The sequence below is a fragment of the Coenobita brevimanus genome, chromosome 27 (genome assembly GCF_032717465.1).
Source record: "Coenobita brevimanus isolate Jiangsu-jjx chromosome 27, ASM3271746v2, whole genome shotgun sequence".
Classification (NCBI taxonomy): domain Eukaryota; kingdom Metazoa; phylum Arthropoda; class Malacostraca; order Decapoda; family Coenobitidae; genus Coenobita; species Coenobita brevimanus.
Genome location: NC_136980.1, coordinates 24217308 through 24238917, shown reverse-complemented (window position 1 = coordinate 24238917; position 21610 = coordinate 24217308). Strand labels below are relative to the sequence as shown.

At 41.6% G+C, this 21610-nt stretch overlaps 1 protein-coding gene across 1 annotated transcript in view; it reads left to right on the top strand.

Moving 5' to 3' along the window:
- The first annotated feature begins 2063 nt into the window (after positions 1 to 2063).
- The window catches only part of LOC145394509 ((3R)-3-hydroxyacyl-CoA dehydrogenase-like), a 77195-nt gene continuing 57648 nt past the window's right edge, over positions 2064 to 21610 (top strand). The window contains exons 1-3 of the mRNA XM_080268353.1: positions 2064 to 2115; positions 7447 to 7521; positions 17089 to 17205. Coding sequence (XP_080124479.1) covers positions 2064 to 2115; positions 7447 to 7521; positions 17089 to 17205 — 244 coding nt within the window. The remainder of the gene's footprint in view (positions 2116 to 7446; positions 7522 to 17088; positions 17206 to 21610) is intronic.

Here is a 21610-nt window from a genome sequence, read left to right as displayed (position 1 = left end):
AAGACGGCCTAATCATTTTCTTAGTAAGGCTTTAATGTACGGCTAATCCCTCCTTGCTGGCGAGTTTAATCTGGCTTAACCATCCTTGGTAGGAATCTAATGGACAGTTAACCCTGCCTGCTTCTGGGGAAGAAATCCCAGGAGCACTGACAGGTGTGGCAAGGTTGCATGGTGACTGCCACTGAGTAGAGGAATAGATAAAGACTGATTGAATACATATAATGGTATGCAACACCAGCACACATTAGTTTACAGTTTTCTGTGGCATGACTAAACACCCTTTTTCATTCATACTAACTCTACAAATTCCGCGCATGTACCACAGTGGAGAAAATACAACTGCACCCGCAGCACGCTCGCAGAGAATGGAACTGCATCGGCAAGGATTTCCCTGCTATACTGCACAATCGCACCCCGGTGCGGGATACTGTGACACCTTGCAGTGCCATGGTTCCTGTACAGAGCTCTGGTGCCTTTAGCAACTGTTAAGCAAGGAAGTACCGGTATGGGCATTTACACTCAAAGGGTAACATTTGTCAAACAAGTTACCGTGCTTTAGCTAATATACCTACCAGTATATATTATCTAATCTATACTAGATGCCATCTCACGTGTGTGTGTGTGTGTGTGTGTGTGTGTGTGTGTGTGTGTGTGTGTGTGTGTGAACTTACATGTCGTCCTGCTGGTGAACCTTGATTAAGTGAATGAGTTGGTTGGTGGATAGATGAGTGGTGTGGAATTGTGGACGGATAGATGAGTGGGTGTTGTGGGCATGGTGGGAGAGTGGGTGTTGTGGGCATGGTGGGAGGGGTTGGTGGGTGGGTGAGCAATTGGCAGGGCCGATGGTGGATTTTGTGAGTGGATGGAAGGATGGGTGGCAGGAGATCGGTTATGTTGCTGATCACCATAACAATACAGAGGACTCACACAAAATCACACCACCTCCACCCTGCTCTTGTTACCAACCCTTTCCAGCATTATCTCCCCTCACCTCTCCCTTCCACACTTTCCCAGCCCGGTTGTTGTTGTTGCCGTGTCTCTGCCCAAACAGACCCATCAACCAGGGGGAAGCAACTGCCTCGCTACAGCAAGGCGCGGGGATGAATGTAAAGTTTTGGTTCCTGGATGGACTGTGCATATGCGTTTCTCCACCCAGTTAACAGGGATGCCACAATAGGCTCTACAGCACTGTAAATGGTTTCCTGGTTTGCAAGAAACCATTAGGCTTGTCATTCAACATAGAGCCAGCCGAAGTGAAATGATGAATAATAATATATAAGAGGAAGACTTGAAAAAATAGGAAAAAGAGAAGGCAGATACAGAAATAGAATGATAATGGTCAAGGAAGAAGTAGACAACACTTCAGCAAATGAATGAATGACTATCGTCACCACCTACTTCACTGGTATATAAAGCTCACATTCGAAGAGGCTGGGGAGAATTCATAAGGTGCTTTCCTTAGCAATTCATTTTGCACATTTTATCTCCGTATTCTGTTGTTTGTTACTTATATGGGTTGATATTAAAACTTTGTAATTAACACACAAGGGAAAGTAAATGGTTATTATAAAAAATAAATCGCCGTTGAATAAATGCTACAAAACCTGCCACGTCACTTAGAATATGGAGTTAAATCTCAGGATCGATGAACAGTTTGCCTGAACTACACCGCCTTTGTTGACTGTATGGCAGCCTAAGTCTATGGTGACCGAGTAAAATTTCCTAAGACCACATCGTCATACTGTTAGTCTCCCTGGCAGTATCTCTCCTGTTGCAGGACTGTTGCTAATGAGTTTGGTACCCATACGCGGTGAAGAAAGCATCAGCCTTTTCCACCATTTAGCTGGCATCCTTTACATGACAAATCTTTATCTTAGATATATGCTCAGCAGGCCATGACTTTTTTAACTACATACGCAGCATAAAGTCAATTATCCCCTCTCGAGTGCGAGGGATCTCGTCTGTCTCTATAACTTGTCTAAGTAAGTGGCGTGACGGTCAAGGAACTGGACAGCAGTCTCCTTTTCTTGGAGACGCGCCCTCGTGAACTGACTCCTGGCATCATGAACAGTGAGACTGCACGCTTTGATGAGTGTGGCCTTCATCACTTCATAGGTGAGATCGTCTCCACAAATTCTGTGGAAGATATCGAGGGCAGGGCCCTCAAACAAGCTAAGAAATTGGGGCCGCTTGGCTGCATTGTCCAGCTGGTACAGCTGTGCCATGTCCTTGAAACGAGCTATGAATGCCTCGGTTCACTCGAATTCCTTGTACGAAGGAAGCCTGAGGGGCGGGGTTGCCAAAACAAATGCTGGGAGAGCTCTCGTGGAGATCGGATCAACCACGCCAAATGTGCCCTAAACCAAGGAGTCTTGCTTGAGCTTCAACACCTCAAGCCCATGTTTCTCAAGTGCCTTGCACTCAGAACACTCGTGTTCACGTTCTCTCTCACCTTTCTCGCGCTGAGTTTTACGCTCTTCACGGTATCACTCTCGAGTGCTATTCATAAGTGTACCACGAGAGCATATAGTCTTTAATTTTCTGTGGATTTGTAAGCCCTATATTCTTGGCTTCCTGTAAGTATGAACTAGTTGCTATGGTGCTAACTCAACATGAGACTGAAAGAACTAAAAACTGATATACTGATTGCTGTTTCGCAGTCGAATGCTAATAATCGAGAATCAAGAATAAAGGCATAGGCTGATGGAGACCAGTTTTATCAATGTAAATTGATAAGGAAAGAGAAATAAAAAAAATACAACTGGCTAGGAAAAGACTTTTACATAAAATTAATACAGCACAATCAATAAGCTCCAGTAAGCTAGTGCCTATAAACTGTAATGATTATAAATAATAACTAGCCATGAGTGAGTGATTTTATTATTTCTTTAATAACTTTAATGCTAGGAGTTCATATCCTGGAATGAGGTCGCCAGATGTCAAGGGGGGATGTGAAATATGAATTAAATTACAAATACATCGTCAGTTGTCACGGAGGAATCGACTATGGAAGCAAGTAGTAAGTTCTTACTTTATGTTGGCTTACTTTGTTCATTCTCTAAAGACGAGAGTTTCATAAACTTTCTCGACAGTATATACCGGAAACTAATCACTCACGAATGCTGAACTGTTAACACTGTTGGCCTCTGAGAAATGTTCCTAACCCTGACAATGGATAATTAATACAAATAAAGACAAATTCTTGATGGTGCTAACTCCTGGCTGGGACTACAGATTTATGAATTAATATGAAAGCACTGGTAGTAAGCACAATAAGTAAGAATAAGGAGAAATGAAACGCGATTATTATATTTAATCGAGCTCAAGGAAGAGAACTGTAAATTTAGTAGTTACAACAAAATAAATTCATGTTACGAGGGAACTTAAGCAAGTAGATTCAGTCTCAAGCAAAGTAACTTCACTCACTCACGCACTCAGACAAGTTGCTAACAATCTTAAGCCTAAAAAACACAGAAAGAAAATATTGGTCAGTGGAGCAAATGGAGTTGTGGCTGTGAAGAGACTGGGCGGCTCAGCTACTCAAGGCACTGCAATTTGCACTGTTGACGTCCATTATTGCCGATCACCAACTCGGTGGGGAGATGTGGGGGTCATGGAACTGCTAAAGACTGTAGCCGCTAAGACGGGGTCTTGCTTCTCTTCACTGTTCGTGACGTCCTCTTCCCGTGGCAGCACTACACCAACTGACTAACTAATGTTCTCACGCCAGCCACAAAGTAAAATACATGATCACCGGAAGTAGGCGTGGCCTGCTGGATGGCCTGGGTAAAACTGCAGTACCTGGAACTGAGTTCAGACTTTTAGATGAGCCAGGCCCAGCAGGGAGCTGTGCTGGGGGACAGGAAAGAGCCACCGCACTCAGTGAAAGTGGTAATGATTGTTTTCTAGCGTGACCCAAGCCTCGCCACAGAAATACATTCGGTGATTTGCTTCCATGTGCGTGTTGTCAGCTATACAGTGTACTTTAATTTGGACTAAAACTGCCATCATTAAATCGTCAATGGTCAGCTGCAGCAAGAGATTAACATTTTGAACCTATGCTGTGACAAGAGCTTAGCACAAGTAAAACTGTTGTCTCTTCACTGTGAATGCTCAGCTGTAACAAGAGATAAACACTACTTAACAGCTACCCCGCCATCTGGAACCTTAACGATAGCGGTGGATTAGTATGACTAAAACTGCTATCTCCCCATCCTGAACCTTTACTGTAGGAAGAGGTTAGCATCACTAAAAAATGTGATCCCTCCATCCTAGACGCTCAGCTGTGGCAAGAGACTAGCGCGACTAAAACTGCCGTCTCCTCATTCTGAACCTAACCCATAGCAAGATATTAGGACGACTAAATGGCTATCTCTCCATCCTGAACGATCAGCTGTAGCAAAGAATATGGAAAGGATATGGAGAGAGTCACAAGTGTGATGGAATGAATCGGGAGCCGAAGTATTCCCTTTTCGTGTCAACAGGGTAAGGAATTTAAGCTGAAAAAAGGCAAGGAAAATCTCCGTAAAGTTGCACAGTCAGTATTACTCACGAAATTTTGCCAAACATTCCTACAGCCAAAAATTTGGTGCTTAAGTTTTGCAGCATACTTCCCATTAAGAATACACAACTAATGCATGATGTACGTGTAAATCACCAGCAAATGAATGCGAGTTTCACCACAGTTATATTAATCAGAGCTTGAAGTATAAAGGATAGAAATTAAGAACATTTCTTTGGGAAGGGAATAAAGTATGGACCGCGAATGAGCATGACGATATAACCATTGAAATACCAATGAAAGACTGGCATAAACAGTGGATATATTAGAATATGTCAAATTACGATTTAATAATATCGAAACTATGACTACCAATGAGGAATGAAATGTTCAGAAACTACTAATATAGGTAAACATATGTTCACTTTGTTATCTAAATATGGGAAGCTATTCAACAAAATCATGCATCGCCAAAGTATGGAAAAGGCGTCTGTAAAAATTATTACGTGTTAATGATAATAAGCCTGATCTCCCTCTCTGGAAAGAATCTGAATTGACACAGGGAGTTTAGTGTGATAGTCGAAATACAATAGAAAGCATTAAGTGGGCGGTACTACCGAGGTGGATGGCAAGCTGGTGGCAGGGAGAGATGGAGCTCCCATTTTCCCAGCCTTCAGGACATGTTCCTGACCGTCTCCTTTGCCGGACTTTTTCACTGTTTTCATTAACACAGAGTGTAAGCCAGCATACTCTCATAAACCTCTGCCTCCAAGTCTCAACACCACACTACATGCAAATAAATATACCACGTTCTTTTCCATTCTCCCTTATTTTGATGAATAGAGGACATCTGTAATCTGGGGTATGGATTATTTTTATATTTTTATTTCCATCCTCTTTTCATCTTGTTGATGCCAAATAATGTGGGCCACGGCCTATGGAAAGTCTTTAGCCCATTTCGTTTGCCACAGAACACCAAGAATTGGGATCAGGATGCCAACATGAGTTTATTCGACGTTTTCTGGGAGTATGTTTGGCTGGTTTGCTTATCAGTTAATCTTGTGTCTACATAGGCTATGATATTATTCTATGGGTAAAAAACTGCCCGGCCTTGGAGGGTTACATTCCGTTACTTATTTCTTCTGAAATCCGCATCCTTGGCGCTTTCTCTCGTCTGTACCCTCTCTCCCTGCATGCTTTACTTTTAAGGTGCTTTCCTTGTCAGTTATACTGAGGGCAGGAAGATGTTTGGGGTGAGAACTATTTAGCCGTTGACTTGGACAGGTAACGGAGTAACCTTACTTTAAGCAAAATATTTATAATATACATAGGAAAATTTACGCAAAGGAAAAAAGGGTAGTATTGGTTGCAGAGTATACTTTGTACTTTTTATAGCTTACAGGCTGCATACAAAATTATCCGAACTGCTGAAGGCAAATATAAAATATAAAATAATAACAGGTTATATATCAACACATGACATTAAAGGCATTATGATAGTAGCTGCAATAAACCAGATGCTTTATAGGGAATTTACTGTACGACTCAGATCATAACAATCATCGTAGTAACTAAAGGCTGGATGTGAAGAAGACCAGGGGCTGGCTGATCCAGCATTAAGTAAAATGAGAGCAGGGATAAACAAAGAAATAAAAGGCAAACTTGCGGTTTTTTTACAGCTTCGCAGTGTTGTTGATTGTCTGAGTTGTCTGTGTTTTTTTTTTTTTTTAGCCTGAATAATAATTGAGGAAGTTAAAAACTGCCGACTCATCTGCTTCCACCACTGAAGACTTACGTATCGAGTCTAGATGGGATTCTTTATAAAGGCACTGTAAGTGAAGCTATGACCAAAGACCAGAAGGTTAAGTAAAACCTCACTTTCGTCAATACAAAAATCCATGTCACACTGGAACCTCTGACAACGTTAACACATTCAGTACGATAACGCCTTCTTCATAATTCTGTTCTTACTACCACGAGACGACTTTATTTGTTTAAAGGATTTTCGAAATGTTGTGGATTTATGTAAACAGTTAAATCGGTTGATACATATACATAAAAACAGATATATATATTGTGCAATGTTCCATTCCTTACCACGGGATCATCTGGAAGCAGAATGAATTGAAAACAACCTCCTCGACATGAAATGGTCGATGCATTAGTCATCATGGCAGGGTTGTCAGTATCATTTGGTTCAGTAAGATGCCATGCCTTGGGGGAAAATAGCGGGGTTCGGCCATCATTGTACTTTACTGCCCAATACTTGACATTAGTGCAGTGTTAACGTCGTAGTTTATGTATAGCCTTGGCAACCATATTACCACAGAAGGCAACGTTTTTGTCCCTTGTGTGTGTGTGTGTGTGTGTGTGTGTGTGTGTGTGTGTGTGTGTGTGTGTGTGTGTGTATACCTTTCTATCTATATGACACCAGTCCTCCACATCTGACTTCCTCTCCATTAGTTGGCATCATTCAACCACATCTTGAAATGAACTGAAGCAACATTTTCTATCCACGCCTAACACAATCTTCCTTCCAGTCCTGACAGCTTTCCTTCAAAATCCTTTTTTTTTTTTCCTCCATATCCTGACATCTGTCAAAACTCTGATTAAGCTGTCCAACTTTCGACATCATCTAAAAATCTTACCTCATTCCGATGCATCCTAACATCACACCCAACACCACTTTCCCTCCGCGCCGGACATCATCTACAAACCACATCTTCACCTCTGTAATAATTACATGTGTTCCATAAATGGCTGTCAGAAATGATAGGCTTGCTCACATCTTTGCACACACAGTTTTAATGATACGGGTCTGATAACTATCGCAGTTACACACACACACACACACACACACACACACACACACACACACAGATTGACCTTATGCTATTGCAAGGCTGTCAGTGCGGTAGCGTGAGTGGGACCAGTCGTACTGGCAGCGTCAGCAGACACCACCACCACCACCACCACCACACCGTCATGTACACTCACAGGCAGAATCGCTTTCGTCACAGGTAACACTGAATGCACTTTATCATGTACAGGAGCTTGACTTCCTCTGCTGAATGAAGGATTTGTTAATAAGTTTTTGTAATTTTTTTGAGGTACTGGAGAGTGATGCCTCCATGTGGTGGCACTGATATAACCTGTCTGCTAAACTGCCTGGTTACACAAACGTCCCTCAGGTATTTCCCTATCCCCCGAGAGTAGGATGGTGGACTGTGTGAGAAGGACAACTTCAGCCTTCAGTCCACCAGGTTCACGTTATAGATGAACCTGGGGCTACAAGAACTACTACTGGTACTGTTGCTACCACAAGATGATTATTGTTAATGTGGGAGAGCGTTCCTGTAGTGATGGAGAGTGAAGGTGTTTTCTAACTCACCATCTCGAAAAGTCTCCTAAACTACACAGGAAGGTCTGTAAGTAGAGAGACTATATGGGAAAAATAGGTTATCGGTGTGGACGGAGTAATTCTTCTGGCTCAAATTAAATAGATTTAAGTAAGATTTTTAAGTTATTAAGTTCCTTACGCTGGAAATGAAGCGAAATCTTCCCTTAAGTGAATAAAATCGTACGTCAGCTGGAAGGAGTGTACAGAAAACATCAGATAACGAACGAGTTAATGACAGCGACTAAAATTTTGTTCATTTACACAGTTATATCTGCATGCAATGTCAATATTTAAAAGGCACAGATAACATACAACATAATATTAATCCCTTCACTATGATGACGTATCAGCACATTTACTCTCGCAATCTCTGGATAATTGAATGTATTTAGGAAAAACCTATTGGCATGAAGGGATTAATGCAGGTTTATTTCATCCATATGGTTCGAGAGACCTCACCTAAGAATTCGTTTAGAAAGAACAATAACGTATGGAAAAAATAGTAAAAAGTATGTTAAGGTTTAACACGTAAAATACTTTAGTAAGGAAGATGGCGCAGAGAGTGATGTCAAATCCAAAGCTACAAATGCTGTTAAACTTGCTCTCACATACAGGTAGAATGACACCAAATATTGAACAAGAAGCGGTGCAAAGACACAGCAAACCCGTCCCCGGCAGTCATTTTAGAGCTGACGTATAAACAAACAAGATATCTAGTCAAAGATGTCACATATCAAATTTGGAGTGAATCGGGTTAAAACTGACGATTTCATGTACATTTGAATTTTCAGGCCTGACCCACCTGACCCTGACCCCCTACTGCTATCTGGGGGGTGACCAGCCTGATGTAATGAAGCATGTTAGAGGATACAGATCTGAATGATGTACCTTTAGGTTTTGGTTTCATGTCGATATGACGAATTTGAAAGAAGTTATGGTGAAAAAAACGGTTTTTTTTTTACTTCTATGTTATTACATTTTTGGGACCTAGAGGCTAGGCCTTGATCCAGTTTCGTCCAAAATTTAACGAGATGATCAGAAGATCATAGCCCATCATCCCTGTAATTTTAGTCAAAATCGCACCAGTAGTTTTCGCGTAAAGTTGTTGACTAACAGACAGACTGGCCGATAAACAAAACAGACAGACACACCGAGTTAAAACACTACCCGAATCTAGAAAATCGTTTGACAGGGCCCTACAACCATGGGAATATTGCTAACATTTTGTAGAAGTGTTTTATGATATAACTGGATTTCATTACTATCTCTCGATCTAGAATAAAAACACTAAATTGGCATTAGGATTAGCGATTCTCCGCAGCTGACGATAATGCAAGCACTTATCTCTAACCAACTTGCCAGTCACCATGATGGCTTATTACCGCCTCTTGGCGACTAAACCGACTGAGTGGCGTACCCTATGGCAGAACTTTAGGTGGATATTTATTAAAGCCCTTAAGTCCTTAGGATGACTCGTAAATCCTTATGAGTGCCCCTAAACACAGATCTCAAGAGCTACAGTATTTATAAAAACTCTTTCCACATCTCAGGGACCTGTTAGGAATGGTAGGCAGCTGTCAAAAGGACTTAAAAGTTTCTCACAAGTGATAGAGGAGGCAAGATGGCCGACCAACAACAAATCCGAATTCGTCGCCCACGCAGACAATTGTGATGTGTAGAATGATGCGCGCACACACACACACACACACACACACACACACACACACACACACACACCAGTCTCTTCAGAGGCATGGGTTCGAATCCCACCTTTGCAACCAAATATAATATATCGTAATTGTAGATGTGTCATAGTCGTCGCCGAGTTATTGTAACAGTGTGTTGATTTGTAGGGATTTTACGAAAGAAGAGAATGTTCATTGTACTTGTCATAGACGGCAGGAGGAAGACAAAGATGAGTCTGGGGTTTGATTGCATTTTTTTTTTCTTCAAAGGGAATATCTCAAGAGTAATAATGAGTATGTCTCCCAGGAGCGTATTCAGGTGAGAGCTGTTACTGGCTAACCCGCGCGCTCCTTCCTAGTCTCCGCGCCATCTCTCTTCTCTTCTAAAACCCCTTCTGTTGTGTCTCTAGCATTTCCTCTGTCTATGACTGGTTGTGTCACGTGTAAGACACGGTTGTGTGGACCTTCCCTAGCCTGGGGACTTTCTTATCAGGCGTCACACCTTGCGGTGTGTGACATTCCTAACTGAGAATGTGCAAACGCCACTTCCTCTAGCCTAAGCATGACTTTCATCTAACCTCTATATTTCATATATATGTTACTAGCTATTATGTAGTGTGTTATGATATTTTAAGAATCCTGACACAGACGCCTTCTTTGTACCATTGCTCCAGCATGGTGACCATTATTTCTTGGTGGCCATTTCCATGTGGGTACTGTACAGTGCTGCCAACTGATGATGTTGCTAACTCTTAGTAGCAATATTTCTTTTAATCAAATCCAGTCATGCTAGTCTCAGTTTTGGCAATGCTTTGTGCCTTGAATGCTTACTTATGGATTGTGCCACATACTGTACATATATAAACACATACATACATAATGATGTTCCTGTCTCTCTTCCTTTCACCACCACTGATGTTCCAAACTACCTGCTTAATGGATGTATTCTCGAATAACAAAGGCTTCGTAGCACATCTCTTACCAGTTTGTTGTGGACAAAACACAATAGTTTTTGCTTGTTAAGAATTTCTTTTATGGTGTCTCTAAGTGTTTCTATCTGAAGAGTCATTAGGAATTCGTCCTCACATAATGCCACTAAGGGATCCGTGAGGCTAGTCACACTTGCAGTAAATGTCCAGACTGTGTAGCCTAGCTCCAAGTTCCCCTTTGTATGGAGCAAAATGGGATTGGTCAATGGCTGAATAGAAAAAAAAAAGTTTTTGCAGCGGCTGTGACTAGCATAGATAAAATACAAATGAAGATCTACCTGACATGTCGACAAACAAGGGGAAGCTTTAAAAAAAGTTAAGACTTCTCTCGGAAGATTGTTGATGACTTTTCTTTTCCCGACAGCTGAGTAACCAATACAAAATTCTCAAAATGATGCGACCTTTCCGTGTAATTGGAACTAGAGCAATGAATGTTTCGGCAAGAGAGATGACGGATATGATAACATCAGAGTAATCGTTGTAATGACGCAGCCAATAGTGACCGAAGGGAACTCTCAGTTCAGAGTAAAATAGAATATAATATAAGAACATTCATGTGAGGGCAATCACTGCCTTTCAGAGAGGCTGCACTACAATCGGAGTGTTAGAATCACATGTGCACCACAACAGCACAATTTTTGCTATCTTGGACCCGCACTTACACCACACCAGCAAGTCATTGTCTGCTGCCGTACCACACCCACAACACATGAAACCACACCCGCACCACACCCACTACACATGGAACCACACTGGCACTGCACCAGCAACACAGGGAACCACACCCGCACCACACCCACAACATATGGAACCACATCCACAGCACACCCGCAACGCATGGAACCACACTCGCACCGCACTGGCAGAATAGAATAGCACAATTTGCTTTTCAGTCTTATATTCACATACTAGACTGCTGGTCTTTAAGTAATCAAGATCATGCATTTACAGTACACTTAACACCATTTTACATGCTTCTAAATAAGAGTATGATATACAAAGGACAAACTTAAACAGAAAACGATTGAAATGAGTTTATTACAGTATGGTTATGTAATATGTTTTAGGGTTTCATTTATCAATTTTGACATGATTGTGGAAGTATGCAACCCATGCTGATATAGCTTTTCTTGCTTGCATTGCTACTTCTCTTTTCCCTTAGCATTTAAGCTTGAATTCATGAATAAAATATCAGCGACACAGGATGGCTTGAGGCTTGTCATCCTAACTGACACTACGTGTCCAGTTATAGTAAAATTTCTTTCACTAAGTGCGCTGGTGGCCATCATTCTAAGAACATCACATACGGTCCCAGAAAGTACCGAGAGTTGGATCTCGTGTTCTGGAGAACGGGAATGGAACACGTCTGAATATAAAATTTCTGATTCACTGATGTGTACTCAGCATCATCAGGGAAGTCATCAAATTCATAAGTAGTCATGCAGATGCTTTTACACGGAGCGATAAATTTGGTGCATAATGTTGCTCAATCTTCAAGGGGGCTCAAACTGTTGGGAAAGGTGATGGATTTGGCAACTCACATAGTCAAGGACTAGCTGCCTGCCTGTTGATGTGAGGACTGTCATATAATTCTCTTTTGGGGGACACTGCAGACCCACAGACTTTATTCGATATTCTCCTTGTCATCCTGTGGTTCCCAAAAATTCTCATACACTGAGAATGGTAAGGTACAAACTCTATGCCACCATTTCTAAATGCGAAAATTATGTAGACCATCACCCACCTTGGCATAATACGAAAGCAGCTCTACTGATTCTGAAAATAGGACGACATAAACACTCAGTACTGGAACTGTAGTTTCAGCATTAACGATGAGTTACAACAAGCAGAATGGTACGAGGGTAAGCGCCACTGAGAAAGGGGCGGGTACCAGTGAACATGTGTGTGGCTGACTGGAAGTGAAGTTGCATTGCTTATATTGGGCTTATCTGCCCAGAGGTATGTCCGGTCACCAGAGTCAGCAGGTGAGTTTAACCCGCGGCGTCCCAGGGACGTACTTCCATGTCCTCACGTTTTGTCACAGCTAATCCCGGGGACGTACTTTAACGTCCTGCAATTGCAAGGTTCATAATTTCCACAATTTTCAATTTTCGCGAGTCATTTTTGGTACGTATACACGTGACACCTTCCTCAACAAGATGCCAGGCAGTGACAGTGCCTTACCCAGCATGACCTCCTCCCCCCCCCCTGCATGCCATTGTCTCAGCAATTCACCTGTTATCAGTGACCTGGCCAGTATAGCCATGTCATGCCATGGTACGAAATTCAGGGCCAGAGTGATTCCCCAATCAATGACAATGTGGAGGACAAACTTTACATAGCATTAGAGGAAGAAACAGTTAGAAATGATGATCAGGTAATGTGGCAAAAAAAGGTCAGGTATTAGTGAGTGAAACAATGCTTATAATGCCTATATTACTGCTTGAAAACCAATATACTCTTGTACTACATATAAATTCGTAACAGTAAATAAATAAATACTGTTTATGAGTGGTGTGAAATAGTTATCCTCCCATAGAACTCATTTTCTTTGGTGCCAGCCTGATAGAAAACCCAGTAAGGTAAGGAGGCTCTCCTACCTGTAATGAGTATTTAAAACCTCAGGTGAGCGATTTCTCTATGAATTTTCGATGTTTCTCACCAAAAGCGAAAGTTTTAGCAAAAAAAAAAAAGGGTCGAAAAATGGTCGGGATTGGGGGGTACCAGTGGTCAAAAAGTGGTCGGGACGGGGCGGGTTAAGCCGACCTAATCATTTTCCTAGTAAGGATTTAAAGGCCCTCTCCCACTTCGGCGAAAGTGGGGAAGATAAAGTCACTATGTGTCAAAACTCCCTAATCGTGGGTATTCGTGATCAAAATCTTGTCCATACGTGGCATGTCGCTGATACGTCGCACGAGGTAGAAATTTGTCGTGGGGGGCCACGACGTTTTCATGCTGCATGAAAACGTCATGGCCCTCCACGATTTTGTAAAATTTCGCAGATTAGTCGTCGACAACAAGGCGACGCCTCAGCGACGTCGGCGATTACCCAGCGTATAAACTGCGTATGATCGCCGACATCGGCGAGGCGTCGGCGGTGAAAAAAAACGTTGAGATGTCATGCGGTCATACGGCGAAGCGTCGGCAATGTATCACCAATGCATCAGTGAGGTTAATACGACATAGCCTACATAAACTGTACGATACGTACCGGGTTGTGCGACAGTAATATTTCTTCTTATGAATGTCTGTGATATATCGCCGACATTTCGTGGATGAACTGTCAATTAATCTCCTTAAATACGCCGATGACGGCGAGGCACCTGAGATGGCCTCGGCGTTTTGTCTGTGAGGTGCATGCGATGCATTCGCCTACTCATCGACGATACATCGTCGACAGCACGCCGCCGTTGTACCTTTATCGCCGTTGAATCGCCATTAAAAAAAATTTAAAATTTGAATTTAAAATAACGCTTGCGCATTGCGCCGACATATCGGCGATATGTCAGCTACTAGTTGCCGGTTATATCGTATACTCCGCCGAGGTGTCGGGGTTTTGTTGTACTGGTGTCGCCTGTATTACGCCAACACCACGATTCTTGGTCAGAGTCGTCAACACATCACCGACTTCGGCCACGCTTTTCATCGTGGCTTCATCATGCCTATTTACGCCGAAGTGGGAGAGGGCCTTAATGTACGGCTAACCCCTCCTACCTGGCGAGTTTAATCCGGTTTAACCATTCGCAGTAGGAATCTAAGGGACAATTAACCCTGCCTGCTTCTGGGGAAAAAATTCCAGGAGCACTGACAGGTGTGGCGAGGCTGCATGGTGACTGCCACTGAATAAAGGAATAAGTAAAGATTGAGTGAATACACATAATCGTACACAACACCGGCTCACATTCGTTTACCGTTTTCTGTGGTGTGCCTAAACACTCTTTTTCTTCCATACTATCGCGACAAATTCCACAATGTACTTCAGTTAAGAATATACAACTGCACCCGCAGTGTACTGGCAGAGAATGGATCTACGTCCCCTAGGATTTCTCTGCTGTATCCCACAACTGCTCCATGGTGTGGGATACTGCAACACCTTGCGGTGCCATGGTTCCGCCACAGAGCCCTGCTGCCTTTAGCAACTGTTTAGCATGGAAGTATGAGCATTTAAAGTGTAACATTCTTCAAACAAGTTACCGTGCTTTAACTAATAGGCCTACCAGTATATATTACCTCTTCTATACATAATGACATCTGTAACTTGCAATACTTTGGTGATAGAAACTCCGTGTACAGACAGCTATCTAAGGAGTTTATTACGAGCTCACAACAAAATAGTCTGCCCGTCTTAGCTGTCTGCTATGAACTGACGCAATAACGCCTTCGCCCAGGCTTGGGCTCTGGGAAAGCGTGCTAGGTCAGCAAGTTTAGTGGGGGGGCATGTATGCATTGGGGGGGACATATATACATCGGGGGTAGACATATGATGGAGGGGGTACACATCTGACTTGTGTGTGTGTGTGTGTGTGTGTGTGTGTGTGTGTGTGTGTGTGAACTTACATATCGTCCTGCTGGTGAACCTTGAATAAGCAAATGGGTTGGTTGGTGGACAGATGTGTGGTGTGGATTTGTCGATGGATAGGTGATGGATGTTGTGGGCATGGTGGGAGGGGTTGGTGAATGGATGGGATGGGTTGATGGGTGGGTGGACAATAGGCAGAGGAGATGGTGGATTTTGTGGGTGGATGAGAGGATGGGTGGCAGGAGACCGGTCATGTTGCTGGTCATCATTATAATACAGAGGACTTACATGGAGGCGTTTTGTCTGTGGCCACCCTTTGCGGGATTAGGGCGTCGGGCTATAGATAGATAGATAGATAGACTTACACCAAATCACAGCACCTCCAGCTTGGTGTTGTTACCAATCCTTTCCATCATTACCTCCCCAGCCTCTCCCTCCCACACTCTGCCAGTCCGGTTGTTGTTGTTGCAGTGTAGCACCAGTCTCTCTGCCCGAATAGACCCATGAAGCACAAGAAAGCAACTCCCCCTTCACAGCAAGGCGCGCAGGGAAAATGTAAAGTTTTGGTTCCTGGATGGACTGCGCATATGCGTCTCTCCATCTAGTTAACAGGGACACCATAATAGGCTCCACAGCACTGTAAATGGTTTCCTAGGTTACAAGAAACCATTAATTAGGCTTATTCAACGCAGAGGCAGCTGAAGTGAAATGAAGAATAATAAGATGTAAGAGGAGGGATGGGAAGAATAGGAGAAGGGGAAGGCAGATACAGAAATAAAATGACAAAGGTCAAGGAAGAAGTAGACAGCACTACAGCAAAAGAATGAATGACGGTCGCCACCACCTTCTTGACTGGCATATAAAGGCCATATTCAAATTAGCTGAGGAGAATTCTTAACACGTCTTCCTTAGTAATTCACTCTGCACATTATATCCCGGTATCCTGTTGCTTGTTATTGATATATGTCGATATTGAAACGGTACAATTAACACACAAGAGAAAGTAAATGGTCATATCGCTATGGAGGATGTGCTACAAAACCTACCACGTCATTAGAATATGGCATTAAATCTTAGGGTACATGAACAATCTGCCGAGACGACACCACCTTTGTTGACTGTACGGCAGCCTAAGTCTTTGGTAACCGAGCAGTGTGTCGTAGTGTACAATTATGCTGGTCAGTAAGATTCCTCAAGAACACACTGTCATACTGTTAGTCTCCCTGTTGTCATTAGATTGCCGGAGTGCTCACCAGTTTTATATTATCACTAATCCCTTCAGTCCGATGAAGTGTTGATAATCTTATATTTGCTACCTCCAGGAGATATCATTCAGCATAGATGAATTGGTGAGGTTAGATACGGCACTGATTAATCCATTGATACAAAAGGTCTCCCCTAATTTGACCAAATTCGTTTGAAGGTAGAAAGAAATAGAAAGACTAGTCAGACTGCATGGATTAAATTGTGTTCTAGTGCCCGATCCTGCAGTATCAGGTGGTCTCGTGGAATTTGTATTCAGAGCAGTGATACATTGATGCTTGTACAACTGCAGAAATAAATATCAATTCAAGTTATTATGATTAATACTGGGACTGTGAGCAATGACTCTCAGAACTCAGTGATGCGGTGGCTGGAACTCAACAGTCTTTTTAGAATACTGTGTGAGAGTTTGATAACTGTTCAGTTAAAAAAAAAAAAAGCAGTGATAAGACTGTCCGACATAATAACTGTAGTATGAAAACTATATATACAACTCAAGAAGGAGCACTGAGTACTGACTGGCAGCACTGTGCAGCAAGGGGAGGTAGAGAGAGAGAGAGAGAGAGAGAGAGAGAGAGAGAGAGAGAGAGAGACAGACAGACAGACAGACAGACAGAGCCTGGTATTGCTGAGAAAATAGTTCAGTAAGATAGCAGTGCACTCACTACAGGTAATGCTATATATTTAAAGACTAAAGTTTACTGTGAACTTATTACTGCCTGTCGCTTCAGGCGGCGGGAGCGGCATTGGGCGTGCATGCTGTCAGGTGCTGGCCAGGGAGGGCGCCCGACTGGTGGTCACTGATATCAACCTTCAGGCGGCCAAACACACCCTCGCCCTTCTGCCTGGTGAGTCACTCTCCTGCCTGGTGAGGTACCCTCCTGCCTGGTGAGTCACTCTCCTGCCTGGTAAGTCACCCTCCTGCCTGGTGAGTCGCTTTCCCGCCTGGTGAGTCACTCGCGTGCCTAGTAAGTCACTTTTATGCCTGGTGAGTCACCCTCAGGCCTGATGAGCCATCTCCTGTCCTTTGCGTTACAGATTAGCCAGAGGCAAAGTTATGTTTGCATGATGTGCCGTTGTGTTAAGTGCAGTAAGTTGGAAAAAAAATGGTCAACGTAAGGAACGTCTGCTGACAGTTCTCTCTCTCTTCCTCCATCCCCCCCACTCTCTCTCTCTCTCTCTCTCTCTCTCTCTCTCTCTCTCTCTCTCTTTCTCTCCATCAAAACAGCCTGATTTAAGCAAACCTAATAAACCTTAATAAAAACAAGGTTCTCACATCACAATGCCATATCACTTTCTTTAACTAAGGGCACTTTGAAAATAACATGATTGTAAATAATAATTTACTTACTGCCTGTTGAAGTGGCATAAGATGGCAGTTCAACACCAGTAAAGTAGTCTGTTATTTTCATGGGCCATCTTTACATGTCCTCTATGGCTCATTTACCTTAACTCTGCCCAGATTTTCGACACTTTGCGACCTATTTTATACAACCCAGTGGCAGAAAATGACAATGTACATCTCCATGTCCTTTCCATAGCGATACTTGGTGACTAGCAACATACTCCGGTGTTAATCATCCTACAGTATTTCTACAGCTCAGCATTCAAGAGGGGCAGTGATTATATTTGACCAAGTTTGAGTAAAATGAGTATAGTTTCCCCCGCAGTATCTCTCTGCCTAAATCATGGCTAGATATGTCAACTGCTGATTTAAACACGAACAATCCGAGATTACGAACATCCGCCAAGAGTGAAGTGCAAGCATTGTAGGAATTATTTATCGAGTTAGCAGCAAAAATATAGAAATTGCCACTTTCCCACACTGGTAAAGAATACCTTTAAAAATTCCTGGATCCGGATGATGATCCGGATCACTACTAAAATCTAATGAATTGTTCCTTGGGCCATACCCTACCCCTCCAAAAACTTTCAGCAAAATCTGTTCATAACTTTGAGTACTCCTGCTAACAGAGAGAAAAACAAACAAACCAACGCGATCAAAAATGTAACCTCCTTGGCAGAGGAAATGAAAGTTCATTAAATACTCACATTCATAGACATATTATGTATGTTGTTGTTTTTGTTTTCATAAGTTTGATAAATAAAGCTGTTACATACTATCTTAAACAATGTTAGCCCCACATCCCATATCAAGAAATGCTTCAGGAATATTCCATGGTGCCGCTTGCCAGATCATCAAGTTCTTATAATTATGCATTCCAACACCACACACTAAATCTATCTCTCTATCTATCTATCTATCTGACTATCTGTAAATAATATAAATTAGTCCTTCATAATCGTATGAAATATTTTACAAAATATTTACAGTCTTAAAACCAACAGTACAGTGTCAGGTGCAGTATCATTAAAGTTCATGAGTTCATTAGACAGTCATTTGTCACAAATAAACACTTGTTTCTCAGGTTTTACAATGTGCACGAGATGTTAACCTTTGATCTGAGACACGTCCCTGCACTTACAACAGTGACAATATGTATACTCGACTCAGCACAAAAAAAAAAAAAAAAAAAAAAAAGTACAGTAAACACCGGCCGTCTGTTCGTCGCATCACACATTGTATGCAGTACGTATAGATGATGCACAATACAAATTGCATTGCATTTTAATTTATATTGTATGTTTGTACTTAATATTCCCACCCACGACTTTTAGGACAGCTATTTAGTTATTTTGCATGGTATCAGATAGATTTTTTTCCCTTTTCCCCATAATAGGCAAAGTGTGCATTGGTGGTGTTCTTGATTAAGGACTGTTTGTTGGCTTACAGTGGTATTTTTCTTGCAATTCTACAGTTTTTGAGTCACTGACAGACGAAGCTTATTACATCAATCTTTTCTTTCATCTACAGTAGAGTCCAGAAAACCCCCAGTATGACAAATTACAAATTCTTAGCCTGTTTGATATGCAACAGTGAGTATTTGGTGGAAAGTAATATCAATGATTCTCCAAACGATTAAACATAAACACTACGTCATTACTTTTAATAACACGTGTCGGATGATAGCTGTGTAAAGACAATATTAAAGCGATTGTTTCATCAACCCACAACTCTTCACCTTAAAACTTGTCAAACTAAAATTCAACATGACTCCCATAAATGTGGTTCATGATGTCTTTTGTTATTTGTGAATAAAATTACCATAACCATTGATATTACTCCCATTCATATTTGTAAAGCATCAGATTCATCTTCAATAACACAAACTGCCTAACTACCAGATATCCTGCTTAACACCTCACATTTCCCTTTTCGTCAGTTTGCGTTTATACGAGTGAATAATTTCCTCCCTCCCTTTGCCTGCTTCTGACTGTCCTGTCCTCAGTGTATTAGGCGTCACACGTTTTTATTGTATCCACATGACCATAAATATTTCCTAACTATACCGCATACCAATTAATCTGGCCAGGCATGTATGGCAACACTGTTCCGGCAGAGATTCTGATTGGCTGGAGGTGTTTGTTCGATTTCGTTTTTGCTAAAACTGATACTCTTTTAATTATCAGATGTGATACTGAGTTTGTCGACAATACAATCATCAAAAGCAATAAGAAATCCGTTATATACTTACCAGCAATGAAATTTTCGTAGGAAGATAGAGATATTGCGTCAACAAAGTATTATAACAGTCCAAGTCAAGGTCAGCAATCGATCCTTTAAATCTCTGACACTCCGTAATATAACAGAAAATTAAGGAAACTTGCATAACCTAAGCGTTGGTATAACATTTAAATTTTTGAGATCAGTCCGTACTGTGATAATAGAGGATATTATGATGAAATAGTTTTCCTTTAGCCAACTTTAATTTTTTGCGATTTTTTCAAACCTCCCTCCCCGCAGAACTAGTCTTTTCTTTAGAATTTTTAATTATTCAGAGTTGTGGCACGATTTAAGGGTGCAAACTGATCTTAAAATTTAAATGTGTGTTACACCAACGCTTAGGTTAAGCAAGTTTCCTTAAGTTTCTGTTATATTACGGAGTGTCGGAGATTTAAAGGAATTGGTCGAATGCTGACCTTGACTTGGACTGTTATAATACTTTGTTGACGCAATATCTATATCTTCCTACGAAAATTTCATTGTTGATAAGTATATAACGGATTTCTTATTGCTTTTGACCATTGTATTGTCGACAAACTCAGTATCACATCTGATAATAAAAAGAGTATCAGTTTTAGCAACAACGAAATCGAACAAACACCTCCAGCCAATCAGAATCTCTGCCGGAACAGTGTTGCCATACATGCCTGGCCAGATTAATTGGTATGAGGTATAGTGTGCCTGTTTGTTCTATCTTCATGGATCAGTAAGGTGAAAAAACGTCAAGGAGATAATACTTTCATTATCATTTGTTTTTTGCACAATGGAAAAACACAATAGCAACTGCTATTTCATAACATCTTACAACAATGTTAGTCACTCACACCACTCGCACATCAGCACTCTTCTACATTCATCACTGGTAATCTTTGTCATGATTACTCTTCCTTTCACCTTTCACCAGGACGACTTCTTTAAACTCTGACTCACAGTTTCTTATCATTAACGCTTGCTTATAAATCCATGATAAATAGTTTACATAAATAATAAATAATTATATAAAATCTATCATGGTTTGCTCCTTGTCTCAATAAGCAAGGATGCTGACCATTTATATTTTTATTTGTTTTGTGAAGAATACTTCAGTGTACGCACCATGCTAAATATCAGGGAAGGTATATATATATATATATATATATATATATATATATAGATATATATATATATATATATATATATATATATATAATGTGGTAGGTGGGTGCACTCACCATCCACTCACTCAATGTAGTGCTGCTCTCGGATGTCAGCCTTGTCCTCTTCTCCATCCTTCTTTCCTTCCATCTTCTATTTTTCTTTCTTTCATTCCTTCCTCGTCCTTCTGCCTACGGGTGACTTTACACTCCTTCTTCTGTCTTTCATTCCTTCATTCTTTCCTCTTCCTTCTGCCTATGGGTGACTCTACACTGAGTGACAAGCCAAATGGTTTCCTGTACAACAGGAAACCATTTACTATGCTGGGTGGTAACCATATAACCAAATTTTGGCTCCTGGTGGTTTAGTGGGTAATTATTGTGCTCCAATCGGATAAAGCCGGTGAAGGTTTATATCCAAGGGATGGTTGGGGTTTATTGCTCACGTAATGCTACTCAGGGATGAGTGAGGTTGGTCACTCTCATCTTAAATGT